Genomic DNA, 22,661 nt, shown 5'->3' with positions numbered 1-22,661 from the left:
CGCTCGGCTCCGTGCCGGCAGTACCCCACATGGGCCGAACGCACGAGTTGTCGGGTTGTCTAACGCCACTAGGTAGAGGCCTATAGCTTTCCCAGAACCTCTTCACATTTAGCTTGTTTAAGTGCTTCATTTGTCGAGAAAAGTGCCTATCAACTTTTCACTAACCGTCCCCTTCACGGTCGTGTGCTGTCATTGATGATTGCGGGTCTCGCTGAGAGAAAGGATATGGTGTTACGTGAAGCCAGAATCTCTAAAAGCAAAAGCTCAAACACATGCATTCCTAGCTAATTCTTCGTCGTCAGGCATAGTCATTGCCAAAAGAACGCTGACGTCAATAATGTCTTGCTACAGTTGTCACCCTATTTGGATTGAATCGGATGATCAACCTGCTCGAACTCAGGGCTATTTACCTTGGCCTTGATGTCATTGGCAGCATCGGCAACTTCCTCCTCCTCCATAACGACGAAGCGGTGTGGTCGCGCAACTTGCGTAGCCTCTTTGTCCAAAAACACCCACGTCCTCAGGCCCTCTTCGAAGACAATGTCGATATCTTCGAGCCTCCTATTCGCAGTTTCCGGGTAGAAAACATACAGAATGGGAACAGAGAAGAACTGCATGAACACCCAAATGAGATAGAACCTCCAGCCCAGGTTTTGGATGCCAATGGGGGTAATCTGAACGACCATGTAGTTGATCGCCCATTGTGCAGCCACACTGGCCGAGGCGCCCTTCATTCGCATGGCCAGTGAGTTGATTTCGGTGTTGTAGAGCCATGCAGTACCTTGCCACCCGGCACCGAAAATGGCGTAGAACAGAAAGATCATCGAGACCGAGGCAGCGCCTACGCGATATTTCAGGCCCTCGTCCGTCGCGTATTGACCAGTCCTGATGAGAACTGTGAGAATGATGTAGCATACCAAACAACCCGAAGTTCCTATATCACACCCAAAATTAGCAATTCCAATCGTCTTGATCGCATGTACTATTGATGCACCACTGACCATAGATCATAGCTCCCCGACGACCCCACTTGTCAATCAGCATCATCCCCAAGTATGAGAAGAATATGTAGTGAACAGAGTTGGCGGCAGTCAGGAGACGGGCAAGCTTCTCTTCCAACCCAACGGACTCGATCAAGACCGTTGGGAGATAGTAAGACGTGGCGTTGATACCGGACAGCTGGACAATGAGCTGGGTGCCCAGCCCAAGAAGAAAACGGCGCAACGCTCCAGATCCACCCTTCTCTGATGCTCCTCGGAACAGCTGAGACCAGGTCATGGCGTTTTCTGTTTCCTGCTTGTACGCGCGAACGATCTCGTTCCGCTCGGCCAGCACAGCGGGATTCGAAACGTTGGTTTCCCCCTTCAGATCGGCGAGGATGACGTCGGCTTCTTGGATGCGATTCTTCGAGATGAGCCATCGGGGAGACTCGGGCAGCCAAGGGGCGGTACAGAGGATAACGAGGCAGAAGATCAGCTTGAGGGCGAGAGGGAGGCGCCAAGAGATGCTGCCCTCCAGGTAGGAAAAGCCAAAGGTGACCCAATTAGCCAGAGAGAAGCCGGCAACGTTGACCACCAGACCTAGCACCACAAGCTTGCCTCGCCATTTGGCCTGGGTAGTCTCACTCTGCCAGACGGGAGCTGTTGCGGTATTCAGACCGTTTCCAAGGCCGGCGACAAGGCGGCCGACGATCATGTGGGGTACGCTGAAGGCTGTCATTTGCAAGATGGCCCCGATGACCAAGACCGTCGTGCCCAGAATGACTGATCGCTTACGTCCCAAGGAAGAGCCGATCCATGAACCTGACAGAGCGCCGAAGAAACATCCGACGTTGTACAAGGATGTGATTGTTCCTTGCAGATTGGCATCGGGGTTGTTCATCGTCTTCAGGAAGTCTTTCGACACAATAATTCCACCTAAAATCAAAAGGAAGGGTACGCGTTAGAAGTCATTATTCCATGACGGACGATGCTGAGAGGTTGACATGCGGCTGGAACTTACTGAAAACTGCCTGATCGTAGCCGAACAGCGCCATAGAGGAGACCTAGGGTTGGCGTTAGCAGGGTATACCGAGCAGGAAGGGGATTTCACGCACATAGCACACGGTCAGCCAGACGAGGAGAGAAGTCCCACGGCACCCGAAGTATCGGTTCGCCATGTTGTCAGTGACGGTCGAGAACGTGTCTTTGCTGAGTCCGTTGGCGATAATAAGATGCCTTTGCTTGTTTCACGAGGGCGGCAAACGTGGATAGCTTCAATATTTCCATGTCGAGGGGAGAAGCTTATACAAATATACAGATGCGGCATCGGGAAATACCCCAGATCTCGCGATTCTGGGGTGAACGTGGGGATAGAAGTCCTGGTTTGATTGGTTGGTCATGGTACGCGGCGGTGTTGACACGGCCCGTAAGGTGCGGGCTACTCGACTGCGATTCTGGCCTACGACGAGCGTGCAGTACGCTTCTTGATTATTGCCGGAACATGGCCGGATGTTAGCTTGGGCTCGGAGTTACACGGCCCTTTGCGCGGCGGGAGCCGGGGCGGGGGCCGACGGGAGTGTTCCATGTTACGATGCTCCATTTATGTCGCGTGACTGACAATTAAATGGGGCGCTATTACATGAACTAGCAGCCGATCTCGTCGTAGAGGCCTCGGTATATAACCTCCGTCGGCCCGCACACGGCCCAGGACTACAGGTACACGGTTCCCGCCATCGCGGTTCCGCCATCACGAAATGTCTTCGGCGTCACAGAGAGAACCTAGGCTTGCGTATGCTGCGCTGAAATCCTGAACTTCAAAATTGGTCATGTTGCTGACTCGGTTATTTCGGCCCATCGTAGATGCCTGGTATGCCGCCAACGTAAGGTCGCTTGCGATCGACAACGCCCACGATGTGGACTTTGCTCAAAGCATGATTTCGAGTGCGTGTACAAGTCGAGACAGCAACGGCCCGGACTCCGAGCAGGCTACGTATCGCGATTGGAGCAGCAGCTTGGTGAGTCCAAACGGTTTTCGCATAACTGGGTCCTGAGGCCGAAATAGTAATCATCTCCGCGACAGAAGCTATGCAGGCGAGATTGGAACGAGTTGAAGATTATTTGGTGCAGGGTAGCCATAACATGCCGTTCAATATCGAACGCACTACTGCCTCATTGCCGTCAGCTGACAACGGCCAATTAGAATCTGATCCATCTGATCCAGATCTGGCCGAAGTTAGTGGTGATGTCACCCAGGACGTGCTGGAAGCTGTTCCTCAATCTCACACCAATACTCTCGACACTGAGTCCCCGATGCAGTCGGCTACGCTAATGCTCCCTACGGCAAATGAAGTATTCACAAAATGGTTCCAAAGCTATCACCCTTGGTTTCCTATCTTACACCAAGGTTCCTTCCAAGGACTCCCCGCCTTTGAGAGCCCTGACCAGGAACTGGTCTATAAAGCTGTCACGGCTGTGGTGATATTTGACCAGGCGGATAGTTTACCATGGCACCAGGCAAGAGCCTCAGATCTTCGCGATCAGGTCTTACTTCAGGGTCTCGCCACCTCGTCGCTCCAGTCTGTGCAGGCTCTCCTGATTCTATCTAGTCATTTTTACGCCAGAGGCCAACTGACAGGGTTCTGGAATGTTCTGGCAATATGCAAGCGGTACAGCAGTTCATCAGAAAAACGAAGCAGAACTTACTGGCTTTACTAATTTTACGATAGATTGCTCGCTCATCCAAATCTCCAAAGGCATGGAGTAAGCCCTCCTTGTACATATACGTCCAGGGCACGAATGACGCATCGTCATGTTATGAGCAGTAGTATAGTGCAAGAGGAAGCGAGGCGAGCTTTCTGGATGGTTGAGATGTTGGACGCCATTTCGACCCTGGGACTTCCTCATTCTATGCCTTACTCGCCATCACCCTTCGGTGCTAGTCTACCCTGCCTTGAGTCTCAATGGTCGTCTACGCCAACTGTGATAGAACGCTCCGACTCAGAACCGCGGTATGCATCGGGGTTTGCCCTTTGCATCATGCTTTCAGTAGAGGAGCTCAAGGTTGTCCGCGAGTTTCTGGGCAGATCTTATGATTTAGACAAGCTGGATCAGAGACTTGACTGGCAGTCCGAAGCACAAAGGTTAGACGAAAGACTCACGAACTGGCGCGAAGAATTTGTTGCTGCAGTATTTCAGCTCATCAACTACGAGACAGGACATTTGCCTCGAGGAGAAATGGAGTCTTTCTTTACTCTCACCAACTGTATTCTCAATGAGTACGCTGATCATTCCCCATCCCAAAACTTGCCATGAGGTGCCTAACCTAAGCCATCAGGGCAATCATCGTTTTGCTTCAGCAGATGGCGCCCATGCCGAAAGGAATCGAGACGACCTTTGAACATGTACGAACACCTCATCGTTTTCTTTCGCTCCGTACAGCTGACAATTATTTCTTACAGTGGGCATTCGCCACAACTAGATGCACCTACGCCTGTGAAAATTTGACGGCCAAGGTGCGCCGCATAGGAGCAGACCAGCTTGAACGCGAATCGCCTTATCTGATATCACCACTGTTTGTAGCGGCACGCTTCTATATAGGTAAGCCTCTCGCGATTTCTACAGCCTATGCTCCCCAAGACTAACTTGGCGGTAATTGAATCAAGTATACTCCAAGGCACTCGATGCGGATGTCCCCGCAAACCTCCATACCCTGGCCTTCATCCTCCATGCGTGTGGCAAGCGCTGGCCTTTGGCACAACTTTACGAAACCATAATTAGAACTCCTGTAGCAGAACATCGAAGCCCAATATCTGAGTGTGTATTGCCCGTTGAGTTCTACGACTTCCGCTATACTACCTTGGAGATCACAGAGTTGCTTCAAAGTGCTGGGACGAAGTTGACTTAATGTGAAATTATTTTGGGTCATTTAGCAGTGTGGAGGAAAACCTGACTGAATAAATGATTAAGAACACGATGTGGATTGTTTCCACCCGCGTGGTATGACCGGATCATTTATGTGACTCCTTTTCTCGCTGTCTCCACGCGTCGCGAACCTCCAATTGAGATACCCCGCCATGACCAGCTCTTCGGGGCAAGTGCCTCTGGTAAGATCCGCGGAAACTGCAGGGTGACCACGATCTCACACGATTGGTGGTGGTATCGGGTCATTTGCGCATCCCTGCATGAATCCATGGGAAGCGGCGCGGACACGGCCCGTGAAGAACAAGCAGATCATCGACCGCTCCGGCTAACGCCGAGAAAGAGGATTCTGGTCGCATCACTGTCGACAAGGCGTTTTCTTATATCAAACGTCTAGTTGTATTGAGAATTTTACGGATAGGCTGGAGGAAGACATAGGTAAGCTCTACTAGGGCTATCATCAAAGAAGACCGATGCATTGCGATCGCTGACGTTGAACTATTAAGCTTCATATTACACATGGTAAATCCACTTTTTTATCTGGCTGCAGATGACCTTCTGTCGGACTTGACACGGTCCGACGGCGATCGTGGTGGAGTGGTGCAAGCCAGGAACGACCCGTCAGTCTCCCCGGTCAAACAAGTGCTGCAGAAGCCGCGTGTTTTCGAAAATATTAGTGAGTGGCAGAAAGGTACATCTTGAAGGAACAAACAAAAGCGCCGTCCTCAACTCAGTCTTCGCCTGCCGCCTTTCGTTAAAACTCTGCCTCCATAATATACTGAAGCCATCAATCTAACATGACGCTCAAGACACAGCCCGATGTCGTGACAGATGTGTACACTACACAGCTTGACCGATTGGCTGCGAAGGTTCTCCGTACGTTTCGCCGACGTGGACTGAAGGATTTGGCGAGAAATAAGGCTAACAAACAGTATAGGCTTGCATGAACTACATGATCCCAGCAGCCGTGTTATGATTGCGATATCTGGTGTTCCGGGATCAGGCAAAACGACTTTGGCAACAGCCATAGCAGCAAAGCTCCAGAGTGCACAACCTACAGAAAACTTTGTCACTATGATCCCCATGGATGGATTCCATCTGTATAGATCACAGCTAGCAGCAATGCCCAATCCAGCTGAAGCTATCCATCGCCGGGGCGCTGCGTTCACCTTCGATTCGGAGCGGTTCCATCGCCTGGTTCAAGCTCTTCGAGAACCAGTGACCAACGCCACACCCCAAATCTTCGCACCAAGCTTCGACCATGCGGTGAAGGATCCTGTGGAAGACGACATTTGCGTACCAAAAGAGGCTCGCATCATAGTCTTCGAGGGGTTGTATTTGAGTCTTGACAGGGAACCTTGGCGTTCCGCTGCTAGTCTTATGGATGAGTTGTGGTTTCTGAACATTGATCGCGAGTTGTCTCGGGCAAGACTGATAGAGCGTCACGTTGCTTCAGGCATTGTTCCGGACCGCGCGGCTGCGGAGCATCGCGTGTCTAGCACAGATATGTTGAACGCTGATGATATCATCCAAAATCGCCTGCCTGCACACGAATATATTGAGTTCTGAAGCAGACTGGCAGGGCACATGCGGTATGCATTGGCTTGGATGGAACCCAGGTTGTTGGGTAAAAGCTATTGATACGTGCGGAGTGAGGGCTGCAGATGGACAGGTACTCAACAGGACTTTTAGTCAGCCTTGATTTGATCAGTCAACTCATCACATCAATCTCTTCGATGTTACAAGTGCAAAAGTCAGTAAACAATCCAGTACCTAATTCCAAGCACGGCACCAAAACTCTAAATCCACGGGCCGGATTGGGCCCATGTAAAATTAGCTACAGGCAACCAGGCGATCCCGAAGGCCGACCTTTCCTCTTCGCATATTCATCAAGTCTCGTGGCAGATTGGATTCTAGCCGTCACTCAACGGTCTACTGGCACCCGACTTAATGCTCGGTATCGCATTGGACTTCTTTGTGCTGTAGCTCTGCCGATGCCAGTCAACGCAGTGGCTGTCAACACGATTTGTGGCGGAACGGAGCACCATCCGAATCAAGACTAATGCCTTCAGCTGTCAACCGATGTCATGGAGGCTAACGTTCAGCCACTTGAGAGTGAGTCTTTGTTGTCCATGACATACTCTCGGCTCAACCATCTCATACACACAAAGGCTCTTTGTGACAGTTTTACCTGACAGGTGCCTCCCACGTGGTTCTGTTATTCCTGGGGTCTCCGACTGCCAAGTCGGCTACCACTTCTGCCCAGCTGCATGGCGTGCCGAGTCCTTGTTTGTCTCCCGAGTCCAGCGACTCTAACTTGACATGTTCGGCCCTCCGGTCCTTGGCTTCTCTCCGCTAGAGCAGACGTCAGTCCATAACGTGCTCTTTCTTTGTGGCTCAAAGGAACGGTTTGTAGCTTGCAATTCTGTTATGGCCTGACAGAGTCCATCGTCGTAACTTTCTGATATATAACTCTTGAGACGAGTCGCTCATCTCTGTTTCAACCAGCCTTCACAGCCATTCCTTCACACAGCTTCTTCACTCACTTCTTACTAACATTCTTTTTACCAACTCAGCTACAATCACTTTCCAACATGCGCACCTTCGCTACACTGGCCGCCTTCGCGGCAACTGGTGCTGCTCAGCTCCTCACTCTTTCAGAGCTTGCAAGCATCCCCGCTCCCGCCTTGGAATCCGTCCCCATCGGAGTCGGCAACCAGACCGTCGCAGCATCCAAGCGTGATCTTGGCAAGAAGTTGATCGCCCGCGACTGCGGCGCTCTCCCTGTGGGCAGCGGCCCGGTCCCGTCTCCTGACACGGACCAGGCCTTCCTTGCTGACACCGACTTCTCCAACGCCGCCAACTCGGCCATCACTCCTTCTGGCTGGTACCGGACTTTCCAGAATCTCCAGTCTGCCACCTCAGCCTCGGCATACCAAGGCTACAGCACTTATGCGACCTACGATCCTTCTCTCTGCGCAGCAGACTGTGCCAAGACTGATGGATGTGCCGCTTTTAACATCTTCTTCGAGCGCGACCCGACCGTCGATCCCGCCGCTAGCTGCCCCAACCCCAATAGTACAACAGTCATCAAGTGCAGTTTCTGGGGTGTCGGCATTGGACCATCTACTGCCACAAATAGCGGTGGATGGAGAAACGACTTCCACATCGTGATTGCCGGCTCCAATGGATACCAGCTCACCGCCCCTGACTACCCCGTCTCAGGCTACAACGCAACTTTTACCGACAAGGCTACTATCAACGCTCCTTCAGACTGCAACAGCTACATCACATTCAAGTCTCACACCAACAACGCATACGATCCTTCCCTCTGCGCAACTGACTGCGCTGCTCAAGCACAAGAGACCAACCCGTTCAATGGTTTGAGGTGCCATTTCTTCACTAGCTACCTCCTCGTCAAGAACGGCGTCACACAGGCTCAGATCTGCGCTCTCTACTCCCGCACCTGGGACAAGAGCTACGCCGTTAACACTGGATACACCTCTGGCAGCGATGTTTACACCATTCAATACGCTTACTCTTACTCTCTCACCACCGATCCTGGTACTTTCGTTTGCCCTCAGGGCAACTCTGGCTCTTTGACATCTGTTGCTGGCGTCACGAGCAGCCTGACAACTCTTGCTGCCATCACTAGCAGCACATCTATCCCAGCTATCGCCCTCACAACCTCCACCACCAGCAAGCCTTCCACGTTGTCGACATCCGTCAAGCCCACCACCTCCGCAGTGACTGGTGGCTCTTCCAGTACCGGCCCCATCTCCAGCTGCCCGAACCCATCCAGCTATGTAGTCGGCAACAACGGCGGCCTGTACGCAGTCTGCCCCGATACCGACTTCATGATACCCAGTCCTCAGATCTACTACGGCTACACCTCCAACAAGGACTGCGCAACCCAATGCGAAAAGACTTCTGGCTGCACCAAGGCCGTCTACAGGCCCTCCACCCAAATTTGCTACCTCAAGGGCAGCCCCAGCGTCGCCGCTTCCAACTGGAACGTCAACTCCGGCTTCCAGACACTTGTCAAGGTCGCCGATAACACTCCCCTCACCCAGTGTTTGGCGCCGACATACACCGTCACCGTTCTCAAGACTGTGTACACGGTCTGCCCCAGCAGTGACTTCACCAACAACCCTGCCACGGATATTTGGTACGGCGTTCTCTCCGACACTGCCTGCATCTTGCTCTGCAAATTAAAGTCTGGATGCAACAAGATTGTGTACAACCCTTCCACATGGACGTGCTACAACAAGGGCAACCCGTCTCTGTCCAGCGCTGGGTGGCATGTCGACAGCAAGTTCCGCACCATCTATGTCAACTAGAAGAATGGATTTGACTGGAGTGGGAAGCAGTAGTTGTTGCGATAGACATTTTTTCCTTTGTAAAACCAGTACATAAACATAGACAAAAATCTGTATATTCCATTACACATCATCGACCTTCACCATTGAGATGTGCCTCTAAACTGCCGTGAGTCTTGTACGTCGGTCTAAACGTCGGCATAAACTGGTTGAAGCAGAATGCCTCACAAGAAAGTAAAAACTTCAGAGCCAAGTCCAACAGAGACTTAGCCCATTGAGTTTAAGCTGTCGACCTGAAGAGACTCGTATAGTTTATTACTGATCGTCGACGGTCACCGTGCTCGTGCTCAGGGACACCAGCTACGCCTGGCATGGCTCAGTCAAAGCAATCAATAGTGTCAACCATATTTCAACGCTAAGCCGAGCCACATCCGCATTCTGTCCGCTAAGAGACGTCCGCCAAATTCACTACCCCTTTCATCTTTTTCGACACGGACATTCGCTGCCAAAGAACTGTCCCAGAAGCCATCGGCTGCTTCCAAGGCTCGGCGTTATTCGTCGCCGACTGCCCACATCTTAAATTCACCGCAGCCACCGTTGACGGTGCCAGAATTTGAGCCTAAGTTTCATGACTCCTGTTATGTGATTGATCCGTTTATGAAAGAAAGCCTCAAATAGAAGTCTACGATCGGCTTCTCGGCTCTTGAGCAAGCCCACGTGTTTCATGCTAGAGCCAACAAGCAAGATGCACCGTTCGATCTAGGAGATAGACGCTCGTATTTCTTTTGGAAGCTCGACGATGAGATATTGCACCTGCGGTTGACTGGGGTGGGCGGAAGGCTTCCTGTCCGTACGTCATTAGGTAGTTCGGCCCGAGTAGACTTTCAAATAGGGGATCACATCCCCACTCCCACTGATCGTGAGGTTCTCACCGTTGTGTCACACGTCTCTCTTTCGCAAACAACCCGCATCATGGGCCGAACCACACTCTTTTCTTTCCTTTTCCTGTCTTTATCACTAATTCAGACTTCACGAGCCCAACTCTCGAGTTGTCCATCTGCCGAGGAGAACATCACCGCAGCCGACGGCTCTTCCACCTGGGCCGTCTGCCATCAAACCGACTACCAGGGAACAACGACCAAGTTCGTTGACACTGTCGCCACATTGTTTGACTGCGCCCAAGCCTGTAGTCAAGATCCCCAATGTGACAAGGCAGTCTACGACAAGGCCAACTTCGGCTGCCATCTCAAGGCCAAGGATGGTCTCACATGGGCCACAGACGCTCGCTTCACGACCATCAGACTCGTCTCCAAGCTGAGCAATGGCGCACCTATCCAATCTTGCCCAACTGGCGCAACGAACGTCACTTCCTCCGGAGCCATTTTGGCAGCCTGCCCGAACACAGATTATCAAGGCACCACGGTTCGGGATGTTGACGGAGTCACGTCGATCGAAGCATGCGCTATCGAATGTGGCAACGACTCATCCTGCTTGAGAGCCGTTTTCCAAAAGTCAAGCTCGAAGTGCTACATCAAAGCGGAACCGAAAGAACTTCAGTGGGCATACCAGCCTGGCTTCGACTCGATAAGCAAAGTCTCTGTCCTCGCAGATGGTGACGGCATTACCAGCTGCTCAGGTGGCTACTCCAACATCACCACCCAGAACGGCGCTAGCTTCGCGACTTGCAAGAACGCAGACTTCACTGTCCCTAGCGTCAACATTATTGACGGCTGTGCTTCCGTTCAAGCTTGTGCCGAAAGCTGTACCACGAACCAGGACTGCGTCTATGCCGTCTACGATATGCAGAACAGTGTTTGCCACATCAAGGGAACTGTGGCCGCCGCGTCAGATTGGAAGTTCAACCGCCAATTCACCTCCCTACAGATGATCAAGGCTAGCACGTCCAAGGCTACGTCAAAGGTCGGCCGGTGGTCGGATGTGATCCAGTTCCCGATTATCCCCGTTGCTGCCTACGTCGTGCCGGCTCAGCCTTCTTCATCGAGACTTCTTGTGTTCTCTTCATGGGGTGACCGCGCGTTTAGCGGACCTACTGGCATCACGCAGTTCGCGGACTACAACTTCCTGACTGGCGCAGTCTCTCAGCGGACTATCACAAACACGAAGCACGACATGTTTTGCCCTGGGATCAGCTCACTTGCCTCTGGCAAGATCGTTATCTCTGGCGGCGAGAATGCCGAAGCTGTTAGTATATACGACCCTGCTACGAACGAGTTCACTCGCGCAGCCGATATGGTCATCGCCCGTGGATATCAGACGTCAGCTACGTTATCAGATGGCCGCGTCTTCACCATCGGAGGATCATTCACAGGCCCCATTGGCGGAAAGACAGGCGAGGCTTATGATCCTGTCCAGAACAAGTGGACTCTCCTCCAGGGAACCGACCCTACCCCGCTACTGACGACTGATCGAGAGGGACCGTGGCGTGAAGACAACCACGCGTGGCTTTACGGCTGGCGCAACGGTTCCGTCTTCCAAGCTGGCCCTAGTAAAGCGATGAACTGGTACAGCACCAACAATGGCGGCTCTGTTTCTCCAGGAGGCGTCCGCACGAACGTCATGGACCAGATGTGCGGCGTCAACGTCATGTTCGATGTCGGAAAGATTCTTACTGCAGGAGGAAGCCAGGATTATACCGACAGTGACGGCACGAAGGCAACCCATCTTATCACCATCACGGATCCCGGTGTGCCGGCGACTGTGGAGATTCTCCCGGATATGAACTTTCCTCGTGGCTTTGCGAACGCCATCGTGCTTCCAGACGGCAAGGTTATCGTGACGGGCGGACAGCGCCGGTCCTTGGTCTTTACTGACACAGACTCTGTGCTGATCCCTGAGATCTGGGATCCCAAGACAAGGGGCTGGACTCAGATGGCTCCTGCTACGGTTCCGCGCAACTATCACGCCGTTGGAATTCTTCTACCGGACGCTACGGTCTTCGTGGGCGGCGGGGGTATGTGTCCTGCTGCCCAGGGCAGCGACCTGTCTTGGTGTGACCGCGCCAAGGATCACTTTGACGGCGAGATCTTTTCTCCGCCTTACTTGTTCACCGCCGCGGGTGAATTGGCAAAGCGGCCTGTGATTTCGAGCATCTCCGCCACTTCAGTCAAGGTTGGATTCTCAATCACGATTACGCTTGAGGGTGGGCTTGATGGTGCCTCATTTGCGATGGTTCGGATGGGAAGCGCGACACACAGTATCAACTCGGACCAACGTCGCGTGCCGTTGACTGACGTCAAGAAGAACGGGGCTGGCAAGTACACAGTGAAACTTCCAGATGACTCGGGTGTTCTCATTCCTGGACCTTGGTATCTATTTGCATTATCTAAGGATGGCGTGCCTTGTGTAGCTAGAACGGTTTTCATACCTGCTCGAGATTAATTCATGAAGCACCTCTATCATGACGTATGGTGCATATGTTATTATGTTCTAATTTACTTGAAAGGCAGTTACCTTTTGAGGCACCTGTCCTCGTGTTCAACTTATTTAAGAGCAGGGGGGTTGAAGGGTTTATGATATGGCCGCCCCATCTAGTCTCCAGGTCTTCATACATGCTGAAGATTGGCAATCGCATAGTACAAAGTGAAGCGAGGCTCAGCAAGGAAAGCTGGATCCTCAGATGTGTGATGCCGACTCTTTCTGATATTGAGAGATGATAAAAGCATAGTACCCAGCGACTTGGATAGAGGACTGATACCGAGAGATGATAAAAGTTTAGTATCAAGCAACTTTGATAGAGGACTAATATCATTCCTGTGACACAAAACAACAATACCAGGTACTGCCGTTTCGGGGGTTTTGCCCACCATACAACGCCTCAAGGATATGGGCTGCCGCGGGCGCTGAACAGAATAGTTACGTTTCATGTGGTGTGCTAAGATGTTCACAATTTGTGAGAGCCGTTTGTCCACATCTTCAGTTGGAACGCCGGGAATTTGGAGTGGTAGTGAAGGCCAGACTTTCTCGGTCCTACTGCCCCAAACTGACATGAATGGCAAAGGTTTGTCGGGCCTCCCTTGTGACAGTGACTGCAAAACCACGTCATCCTCCATGCCTTGGACATTTTGCGATGACGCAGCTATTTCTTCGCAAACGTGTATCCAAGCCTTGATCTGGCTTTCGGGGTAGTCAGGCAAATGTTTCATGTACTCAGGCATATTTTGCGTGTCCTCGGTCGCAATTTGGGGGGATTCAGGGTTGTCGTCAATGAACTCGAGTGGTGCATTGTCTTCGGAAGATGAACAATTTCCAGTGTGGCTTTGACTCTCAAAGAACGAGTCATTCGTATTGTTATTACTTCCGATGTCATCCGGCGAAGTTTCCGAGTACATTGGCAGCGATCGAAGCGCTAAGAACCTCAAATGCTCAGCGATGTGGGTTTCCAACGTTTCCAACGTTTCAGGTTTGTTGTCTCCGCAAAGCGGGCAGGCTGAAAAAAGCGGCTTTCTGTTGCGAGCCGACACATTGGCCAAAGTACGAAGTCGATCGTCAGTCAAAGTGACCACATGGGTCTCTCGCATGTGTTGCATGTACTCGGTGCGCGACAAAAATTGACAGAGCTCATGGCCAGAAGAACATCTCCAACATTTCGCGTGTTGATTCATGTGTCTTAGCCATTCGTCGCCGTTGCTAAACAATATGTCCTCCTGACCACATTCCTTGAAAAGGCAAACGTAAGGGTGCAGGTCTTTTTGGACATGACGTCTAATCCTTTGTTAGCTACAGCTTGATAGAGGCCATACTTGGTGCCATGACCGTGGAATATGCGATTACACTGGAAATGTACCTACTCCCATTTTTCCTTGATAAAGACATTTTCGGCTGGCAGGGCATAAAGACAATACGGGCAAGTGATCTCGCCCGCTGCTTTCAAGCTTGCGTTTTTCGATTCTTCAAGTTTGATGATACGCTCGCTTGACATGTCTGACCCTCCCAATTTTGTGTCTATGTCGACTTTGATTGCACTCATCCGTTCTTCATGCTCTCGCCTCTTCAAGGAACCCGGTGCTTCGGGGAATACCAAGCTCCTACCCCAGCCGATAGTCTTGCTATTCGAGATCACAGAGGGACTTGACGACACGCGCCTATGATTCGTGGGGTCCAGTGTCGTTGCTGCACTCCGGACGATGGAAGGAGAAGCTGGAGAAGGTGTAGACGCTGCGAAAGCTTTTGCCTGGACGGCTTCTCCATCATTCGCCTTTCGATCGAAACGTTTCGCATACAGCATTGGGACGTTCATGGATGTTTTAGATCCGGTCTGCCGTATCTCGATGGCATCGAAACCCTCGCGATGTCTTCGATGCAGTACTCGTTTCCACCGCAGAATCATTGAGCGAACGAGTCGTTGTTCAAGTTTCGTATCTCCCCTGAGTTCGACATCTTCCCTGATCAGGTGAAATCGGTCTCTTATCATACGGACGAATTGATTGGAAAGTGTAGCTTCAATGTCGGTCCCTTCATCGTCCGTTATCAGAAATTTTCTGGCTCGCTGGATATGCATTTCTTTGCTGGCTCTTCTAATCGTGTTTGAAATCTTGTTTAGATGACTTATCTCTGTCCCAATTTCCGAAAAGGCTTGTTCCAATTGAACTTTTTTGGGATGTATCTCCGTCGGCGTCACGTTTTGCAGTAGCTCGTCGAAGATTGTCGAGCCTGTGTAGTGAGTTAGGCCAAGTATCCGCTGTTCACACGACTTCAAGGGACGTCGTCGGGACGTCGTCGGCACGAAGCATTATAGAAGAGAGAATTATGAACTCACATTTCAAAATACGGTAACTCAGTGACTCCAACAACCCGTTCACGACGTCTCGCACATCCGGCGCGACTCGGAGTCGATGGTCCATGGATGCTCGTGCTGATTCAAATACTCCCATTGTGGCAGCCCAGGTAGAAAACCTAGCGCAGTAGTCTTCCACCATCGAAAGGTCTCTCTCGCTGCGTATAGAAGCTCGTTTAAGGGCTTCGTCAAACGATGCGAGACACTTGTTGGCAGAAGCGGCAACGGTCGGCTCTGGCTTAGTTGACGGCAAAGCCTCACGGCCATCGTCCCTCGATTCCATTATTCGCGAACGTCCGCTGAGACTGATTATGGTGCCCGTATATTGAGGCCGTCATGCGATGGGACAGATGGAGTTACACACCATAGCTCTTATTGTCTATTCGTGTAGACAGTGAAAAACTAAGTCTTTCGCAATCATGGATTCCGACTCCTCACTTCCACACACCTTGAAGCCATTCAGCTTGGCAACGACCACAGACGTTTTGATTGGTTTATCCAGTGAGGGGGCACTATCAAGGACGTCACTGACCGTATCGTTCATTTTCATCTTGGTATGCCAAATTCATGGCCAAAGAGACCTATCATTTCAATTTTTGCTGTGATTTGATCTAGGAAAGCCAAATTTCCCACGAATGTTATTTTTCATCTATGGAGCATAGGTGATCGCAATCATGAAGATCACATTATGACGCATACGTTAAGGCATCAGAGTTGACTGTTAGTTCTTTGGTAGGCTGACATTTCGCCTTCACCGCATTTCCCTGGCTATCTGTCAGCCTGAGCATCTTACTCGCCTGCTCCTCTAGTCTCCTGAACGTACTCAAAACATAGCTGGGCAAACAATGTGGCCGCACTGGTGATCTGACCATCTACATCCACGCATGGAGTCTTCTACGATTTCAGTCCTGAATTACTGCTGGCCATTGCATGGAGTACCACTGTGATGGCGGAACCGGATGAGGGCGGCACTGTGGATGCCAACTTACTTCGAGAGACTTTTGAGACTTTCCGACAAATGGCCACCACTGCACGACTTCGCAGTCCAAGCGGAGAACACAAATTATTTTACAGCCACCTCGCATACTATTGCCTGATATTATGGGACTACACGGTAATCTCGCCTCAGGCGCACCCTGCAGCAGTCCAAAAAGTCCTTCAACACTTGGACTCTTTGATCCCAAGGTCAGGTCTTCAAGAATCACTGTCCTATCCCTCAACAACTTCAGATCGACTGCGGTTACTCAATCGCCTTTGGCGAACTCTCCCCCTCGGAGGAGAACTCTCCTTTGTCAGCCGATGGCTGAGGCCCAGCGGGTCTGAAGAGGAGCGAAAAGGTTTTGAAAGCATCTTAGGAAATTACACGGATGAGTTATGCAAACAATTTCCAGCAGAGTTAATCGGAGATGCTGGGGACAAGACCCAACTTCATCCCATCGGCGAGCCATCGATGACGGTTTGGAAGCCAGCGCAGTCGGTATACAACGCATTGCTCAGCTGTAAGACTTGCAGTTGCTCACTGCCCCGTCAATTCGACGCGAAGTTTCAGCTGAGCACGTATCGACAGCCGTCCAGGACTAGTTCCCATCGGGCACAAAGGCGCTATGTTGACGCCAAATGTCATGGGGATCTTGAATTCGACATGTTTCTCTCACGGGAGGAAGAACGGCACGAAATTCGCGTCCATGCAGATCACTACGTGAAACGGTCGCGGGTTGGCTTCAACATTCCAGCTGATACCACATCGTCCCCTCAAAAGAATCCCCACAGAGTACGAGGAAAAGTCGAAAGGCTATGTGCTCAGCTGGAAATCAAATCACAGCAGTCAATACATTTACGACGACTGAAGTTGAAGCTTACCGGCGATGAGCTATTCGACATGGGTTTCGAAAAGACCAACTTTCCCGTTTCTAGAGCCACCGAAGCTATCTCACTCGCGAAATTCATAGAAGAGCGCCCCCAATGCTTCACGGAGAAAACGAAACGTGTTCTCTCCCTTATCATCGGCTGCACAGTTCTCCATCTACACCAAACTTCGTGGCTTCAACCAGGATGGGGATCTGTGGACATCGCATTTTTCCAGACGACCTCAAACGAAGTCCCGTTAAGGCCTTTCATCCAGACGGAGCTTCACGAGGACACTCTCGAAACCCATAACGACGACGTACTCGACGATGACGAGATGTATATGAGCCATCTTTGTCCTTTTTTGATTGACCTAGCTATCGTTCTAATGGAAATCCATTTCGTCAAGAGTTTCAGAACACTGGCTGAAATGCGGCAAATTGAGCTTCTCGAAAAGCGAAATGGCCGTGTTGCTTTTGTAGATACGGACCAGGTATTCAACGGAGACAGAGACGAAGATGACGATAGCGATTGTGAGCAGAATGGCTTAAAATCCGAAATACCAGGGGACTTTCGGAACCTCATTCTTGCTATTGAGAATTGTCTGGACGCCGAACTTTGGGAAGATGAACACCAGAATCCCCTCGGTCCTGAGACACTCAGATCGAGAATATATGAGAAGGTTGTTCGACCGCTTGAGCTGCATCTGGTCCACGGCTTCAGTGACATACCACTCGACGGCGTCGACAAGTTCGCGAGGAACATAGATTTCTCGCAATGGGGAAAGGCAATGTACAGCGAAAAGCAGATGCATTCGGGGCACGGCGGCGCCGAGAAATATTCAAAAACACCTGCGCCATCAACAGCGTTGTCTGTTCAAGCCTTTGCCAAACGCGTGGCGAGTACAGATTTTAGGTCAAGGATATCTTCAACGTTTTCCTACACACCAGGACGGCAGGTTGTAACGAGCTCTAGTCTCAGCGTCGGCGATGCTCAAGGTCACTTTTTTGATGACGAGAAAGGCCAGATGTAAGCTTTCACGTGTTACTCTACAAAATCATCGAGTTTCAAAAATGGGATTTCAAGGATTTCAGACTAATTCTACCTCCAGATCCAACAACTACGACGATTGGAAGCGGAGGTACTTGAGTGTTTATGAGAAGTTCATCGAGAAATACATCCCATCTTATTTGGAAAGCCCCATTAGGATTGCCATCCTTGACACGGGAATTGACGAGGATCATGTTTTACTGGAGGCTCACAGAGACATCAAAGGGAAGCACAATTTTTACGACACGTCTCGCAAGCGTAGGGTGACAGATACGACTGGGCATGGCACCTTTGCGGCAAATCTGATCCTCGACTACGCTCCTGATGCCGATCTCTATGTAATCAAAGTTGCGGACGATAATACGTTGCCCGATGCAGAGGTTGTACAGAGAGTAAGTTTAATACCTATCTATGGCAGCTTCGACCTCGATATGCCGCGTTCTCCTGCTTCAGGATTATGATAGCTAAGATTTGAATCCTAGGCTATCGGCCACGCAGTTGACGTATGGCGCGTGGACATCATATCGATGTCTTTCGGCTGGCCTACTTCAAACTTTCCAGGCCATGACGGTCTCCGAAAGTCAATAGACATGGCATATTCCAAACAGGTTTTGATGTTTGCCGCTGCTTCGAACAACGGCGGCAATTCTGGCCGGGCGTACCCTGCCAGTAGTCCTCACGTCATTTGCGTGCATTCGACCAACACCAAAGGCAAAGTATCTGACTTCAGTCCGCCTCCAGAAGCAAGTACGATGAACTTCTCAACCGTGGGAGAGTCGGTTCTCTCGGCATGGCCTGGTACTGAAGAGTACGTTTCCCGGTCCGGAACTTCTTATGCCACGCCTATCCTTGCAGGCATCTCGGCTTTTCTTCTACAATATGCGCGACTACATCTGTCACCCGAGAAATCATCTGAATTCAGTCGCAAGGAAAATATGGAAGCGTTGTTAAGACGGTGCGCTGAACGTGGGCCGAGGTACAAGTCTACGGACGGCTATTCGTACATCGAGCTAAGTCTGCATGAACATAATCTATTTGGTAGGGAACTGGAGGGTGTGAACTATGAGTTTCTAGAAACGTTGAAAAGATAGGCGAGATGTATTGGGTAATTGTATGGTCTGATGATGGACACAACGAAATGCGACATAGTAGGTTCGCGTAATGCTGCATCTCAGTCATCCCCGTCTAACTCTTCGTCTTGTGGAATCGCGCAAAGCACCAAACTGCCATCATCCATCAGCTCCTTGGCTTCGTAGCCTTCTTCTTCAGCCCTCGGCTCATCTACTCTAGTGATTGCCAGTAATAATTCTTTCGTCGGCTGGCTATATTCTCCTAGCATCGCTCCCTTTAAATACTCTTCCTCGCTTGAAACCTGATCAGCCTTGTTCACAAGTACCCGGCTGACGCGGAACGCAAGACGAAGTCGCTACTGCCACCCCAACTGGTCCCTTTCTTGTCATTAACTTTTCCCTCTACGCCGGGGCCTCCTCCAACTGGAACGGTGCCGCCACTGAGAAGGGTACCGTCAACCTCCACGGCGATGTTGCCACCAATGCCCCTAGACTTAGAGGTGTTGGCTTCGGCTCCCTTGACGACCTTAATTCCGGTGATGACATATACAGGCTTACGGTAACGTGCGGCTTGCAGGAAACGACGGACGTTGGTGTTCTCGATGGAGTGTTGGAGGTAAGTCAGTGAAGGGTTGAACTGGGTGGTGTCGATAGTGCTGAAAATGAAGGATTCCTCATCGCTAATCCCGTGAGCATACTGCGTTGCAACTGTTCGACTACGATGGACCTTACCCTTTGGTAACTTCCGCTCCGACGTCGATGCCAAAACCGAGAATGCTCAGAAACTTTGTCAAGATGGAGAACTTCCCACTTCGCATCTTCTCTTTCGTATACTTGACGCTTCTCTTCTGCGTTCTGAAGATCCCATCTTCCTCCAGCGGCGGGATGCAGGAAATCGGAAGATGCGGCTTCTTAACCGATGTGATGATGTTGCCGAGCTTGATCGGTCCTTCTGGTGGGTAGTCCCATGTTGGTGCGTAAAAGAAGACGAACTCACGGTTCGCCATGAAAGCTGAGAAGTAAGAATGCGGCCTGCTTCTCTGTAATCAAGATTTGTCTCGAGCGTGATATCGTGCGGGGAAAGACGATGCAATATCGTCAGCACGCGTTGGCCGTGTCGTTTGCTTGGCGAGAACCGCGCATAGTACAGCCTGCTTGAGATTGGCCCGAACCTGCAGCCACGGGGCACATCGGCCCCTCATTGTGCAGCAAGTTGCTGTCTTCTCACAAGTCAATCGGACTTTAGGCCAATTCCCGACTCATGGAGTGGAGCGCTAACCATTCGTGGCATTCGTTGTGATTGCAAATTTCCTACAACGCTTCGTCGAATCAGCCAAAAGATTGCTATGAAGGAAAGCGAACTGCAAGTAATATTTGATGTTTTTCATCGATGCCGATATACGTTTTTGTAACCTCTACCAAGCTTCTTCTACCTGGAACGAGAGACTGCTGGAGATGAAGCAGGTGATTGATGTCGCGACTAGTAGCAAGGAAAGGCTCGGGTATTAGGCAGGAAAACGAACTCTTTGTCTGCAAAGTACAGTCTTGCATTTTGAAAGGGGGAGCGCTGTGTTCAAAGACTGCGTTGGTAATTATGTTTTGAGAAACAGCTCTCCAATATATCATCCCGATTGTCGATATTGGCTAGATCTGTCTTTCTGATCGTTTCTATTGCCCCCGACGTCTCTGTTCTAATTTGTCCCTATTGTCTCCCCTCACCCCTATGATCCATCCATCGTCTTTATTGTCCGTATCCGTCCAAGTAAGAGAACAGGACTATCGGCGAAAAGTAATACACGCTTCTGGTGGCCATATTCCAAGAGTTCAAGCAAAATCATTTGACAATCGTACTTATTCAAGATCGCCTTTTCGTTCTTAAGGAATTTAATCCTCATCCTGATCAGGCAGCCTGTAGTACCATGCAACCCTCTGAAGCCCAGCCCCAACATCCTGATGAAGGTTCCAAGCAGCGCAGTCGTTGTAAAACTTGAAGGTGAACTCGTAAGGACCAAGGCGAGCCGGGAGCGTAGACGTCAGGAACTCTCCGGTTTGCACACCCTCTGGACCCTCGGAGCCCTTCTCGCCAGTCACGTTGGACAGATGGAAAGGCCCAGCGCCAGCGACGCTGTACTTGCCAATTTTGGCCCACTCTGAATCAGGCGAGGAGCTTGGGTTGCTTTGGTCAAGCCCCTGCGGTCGGAGGTCGGGTCGAGTTGTGTCGTTTGCGGTGACCAGCAACGCAGTGTAGCCATTAGGCGTGAACAGAGACATGCCGGAGGGGACGGGGTAGGCCCAGTCCTGGGTGATGATATCGCCAGACGTGGTGTTGCTGCAGTACTTTTGTTAGCGACAGTGAATTGGGGTAAACGAATGAGACTTACACCAGCGTCGAGTTAATGAAGCCCCATGCACCGACGAAGCACTTCAACGCCGTCTTCACCGGCGACTTTTGGCAATCTTTACCCATGATTATATATGGAGTAAGTGAATGGAGTTGATGCGGGATTGGAACGCAATGGGCTGACTGAGATGGCGTGAAGGACCACAGTTCAACGAAAGAGGGGCGCCAGACTTTATATACCGCCTGATACCTCGTCAAACATGGACGGTAGAACGAGCGGAACTATGAAGCAACTCTATGGCAACTGTCATCGTCGCACCATCTTGGTAGTCATCAACTTTGGATTGTATTGATGTCCATGCTCTGTGACTTTCGCGACGCAAGGGACTGGGCATCAAGCACTAGAACCACACACTCTTTACAACCTTTTCACACTAACCCAACCACCGTTGCTATGGGCTGTAGGGCTTAGTGCGCCGATTCTGTATTTAAAGACATCAACTCCAAGAAGGATTGAAGACTATTCTCAGATGGGAAAATGTCCGACTACAGGGTGTGGCATGCACGGATCCAAGACCCTTTGACAGGGACCGGTTGGTTAGCCAGCAGCTCTTTGAGTTCAACTAAAGCTTGAACCTCATTGATCAGCCCGAAGTAATCGGCGAGTGGCTTTTTCGTAAATCCTACAATTGTTACGCTTCACTCCAATCGTGTGGTCGACCACCCCCAGAGACCCGTTCCCAAGCGCCAGCTAAGAAACTACACAATGGCGACCAGCCACTGGCAGACAGGAGAATCCTTCGACACTCGGAGATCATCCGAGCACCACTCTTAGTGCTCTTCAGGACCCCTACACCCGTGATGTGAACACTCGAGCTTCCATTTTCCAGCCACTCTTCTAATTCCTTTTCATCCTGCAGCAGATCAACCCTCGTTGGCCGATCCGTCCCAACGCAATTGACCGCATCACTAGGCGACATGTTCTCCTTGATTTGCGCAAACTGGTCAAAAGCCCAGATGTAAAGAGCGACCACCAACATACAAAAAGGGCTGTCGCACGAAAAGTGTTTCTTGTTTCGAAGGATCTTGAAAACCACCGCCGCATGCCAGAGACATTTCCGGGCATGCGAGGGTTTGTTTCGCATCCACTTCTGGAGATATTCTCTCGCCGCTTCGATTTGAGGCTCGGTCACCTGCCAACCAGAGAACTCGTACAGCTTCCGAAGCGGCACCTGCCGCAGGATGGACAGGACGTGATAGTACGTGAGCAATGCGTCGCTCTCTGGTGATTCCGATCTAGAAATATCTATGCCTCGCAGCGTTTCAAACGCATCGTTCACGGAT

At 50.9% G+C, this 22,661-nt stretch overlaps 5 protein-coding genes across 5 annotated transcripts; 2 read left to right on the top strand and 3 right to left on the bottom strand.

The window, feature by feature from the left end:
- Positions 1–359: 359 nt before the first annotated feature.
- Positions 360–2,158, bottom strand: COL26b_003270 (uncharacterized protein; the record flags this gene model as incomplete). The annotated part of the gene is made up of 4 exons (XM_053176170.1): positions 360–895; positions 1,002–1,916; positions 2,002–2,044; positions 2,096–2,158. 4 exons carry the CDS (start codon positions 2,156–2,158, stop codon positions 360–362), a joined length of 1,557 nt encoding a protein of 518 aa, XP_053039791.1.
- Positions 2,159–7,492: 5,334 nt separating this feature from the next.
- Positions 7,493–9,238, top strand: COL26b_003269 (uncharacterized protein; the record flags this gene model as incomplete). The annotated part of the gene is made up of 1 exon (XM_053176169.1): positions 7,493–9,238. The coding sequence occupies one exon, from the start codon at positions 7,493–7,495 to the stop codon at positions 9,236–9,238; it is 1,746 nt and encodes a 581-aa protein (XP_053039790.1).
- A 951-nt stretch (positions 9,239–10,189) lies between these two features.
- On the top strand, positions 10,190–12,616 carry COL26b_003268 (uncharacterized protein; the record flags this gene model as incomplete). Its single annotated transcript, XM_053176168.1, has 1 exon — positions 10,190–12,616. The coding sequence occupies one exon, from the start codon at positions 10,190–10,192 to the stop codon at positions 12,614–12,616; it is 2,427 nt and encodes an 808-aa protein (XP_053039789.1).
- Positions 12,617–19,292: 6,676 nt separating this feature from the next.
- On the bottom strand, positions 19,293–19,983 carry COL26b_003267 (uncharacterized protein; the record flags this gene model as incomplete). The annotated part of the gene is made up of 2 exons (XM_053176167.1): positions 19,293–19,656; positions 19,709–19,983. 2 exons carry the CDS (start codon positions 19,981–19,983, stop codon positions 19,293–19,295), a joined length of 639 nt encoding a protein of 212 aa, XP_053039788.1.
- An 877-nt stretch (positions 19,984–20,860) lies between these two features.
- On the bottom strand, positions 20,861–21,443 carry COL26b_003266 (uncharacterized protein; the record flags this gene model as incomplete). Its single annotated transcript, XM_053176166.1, has 2 exons — positions 20,861–21,305; positions 21,358–21,443. The coding sequence occupies 2 exons, from the start codon at positions 21,441–21,443 to the stop codon at positions 20,861–20,863; spliced, it is 531 nt and encodes a 176-aa protein (XP_053039787.1).
- Positions 21,444–22,661: the final 1,218 nt, after the last annotated feature.

The sequence above is a fragment of the Colletotrichum chrysophilum genome (genome assembly GCF_026319265.1).
Source record: "Colletotrichum chrysophilum strain AFK26 chromosome Unknown scaffold_18, whole genome shotgun sequence".
NCBI classification, from domain to species: domain Eukaryota; kingdom Fungi; phylum Ascomycota; class Sordariomycetes; order Glomerellales; family Glomerellaceae; genus Colletotrichum; species Colletotrichum chrysophilum.
This window is presented reverse-complemented; position numbering and strand designations above follow the sequence as displayed.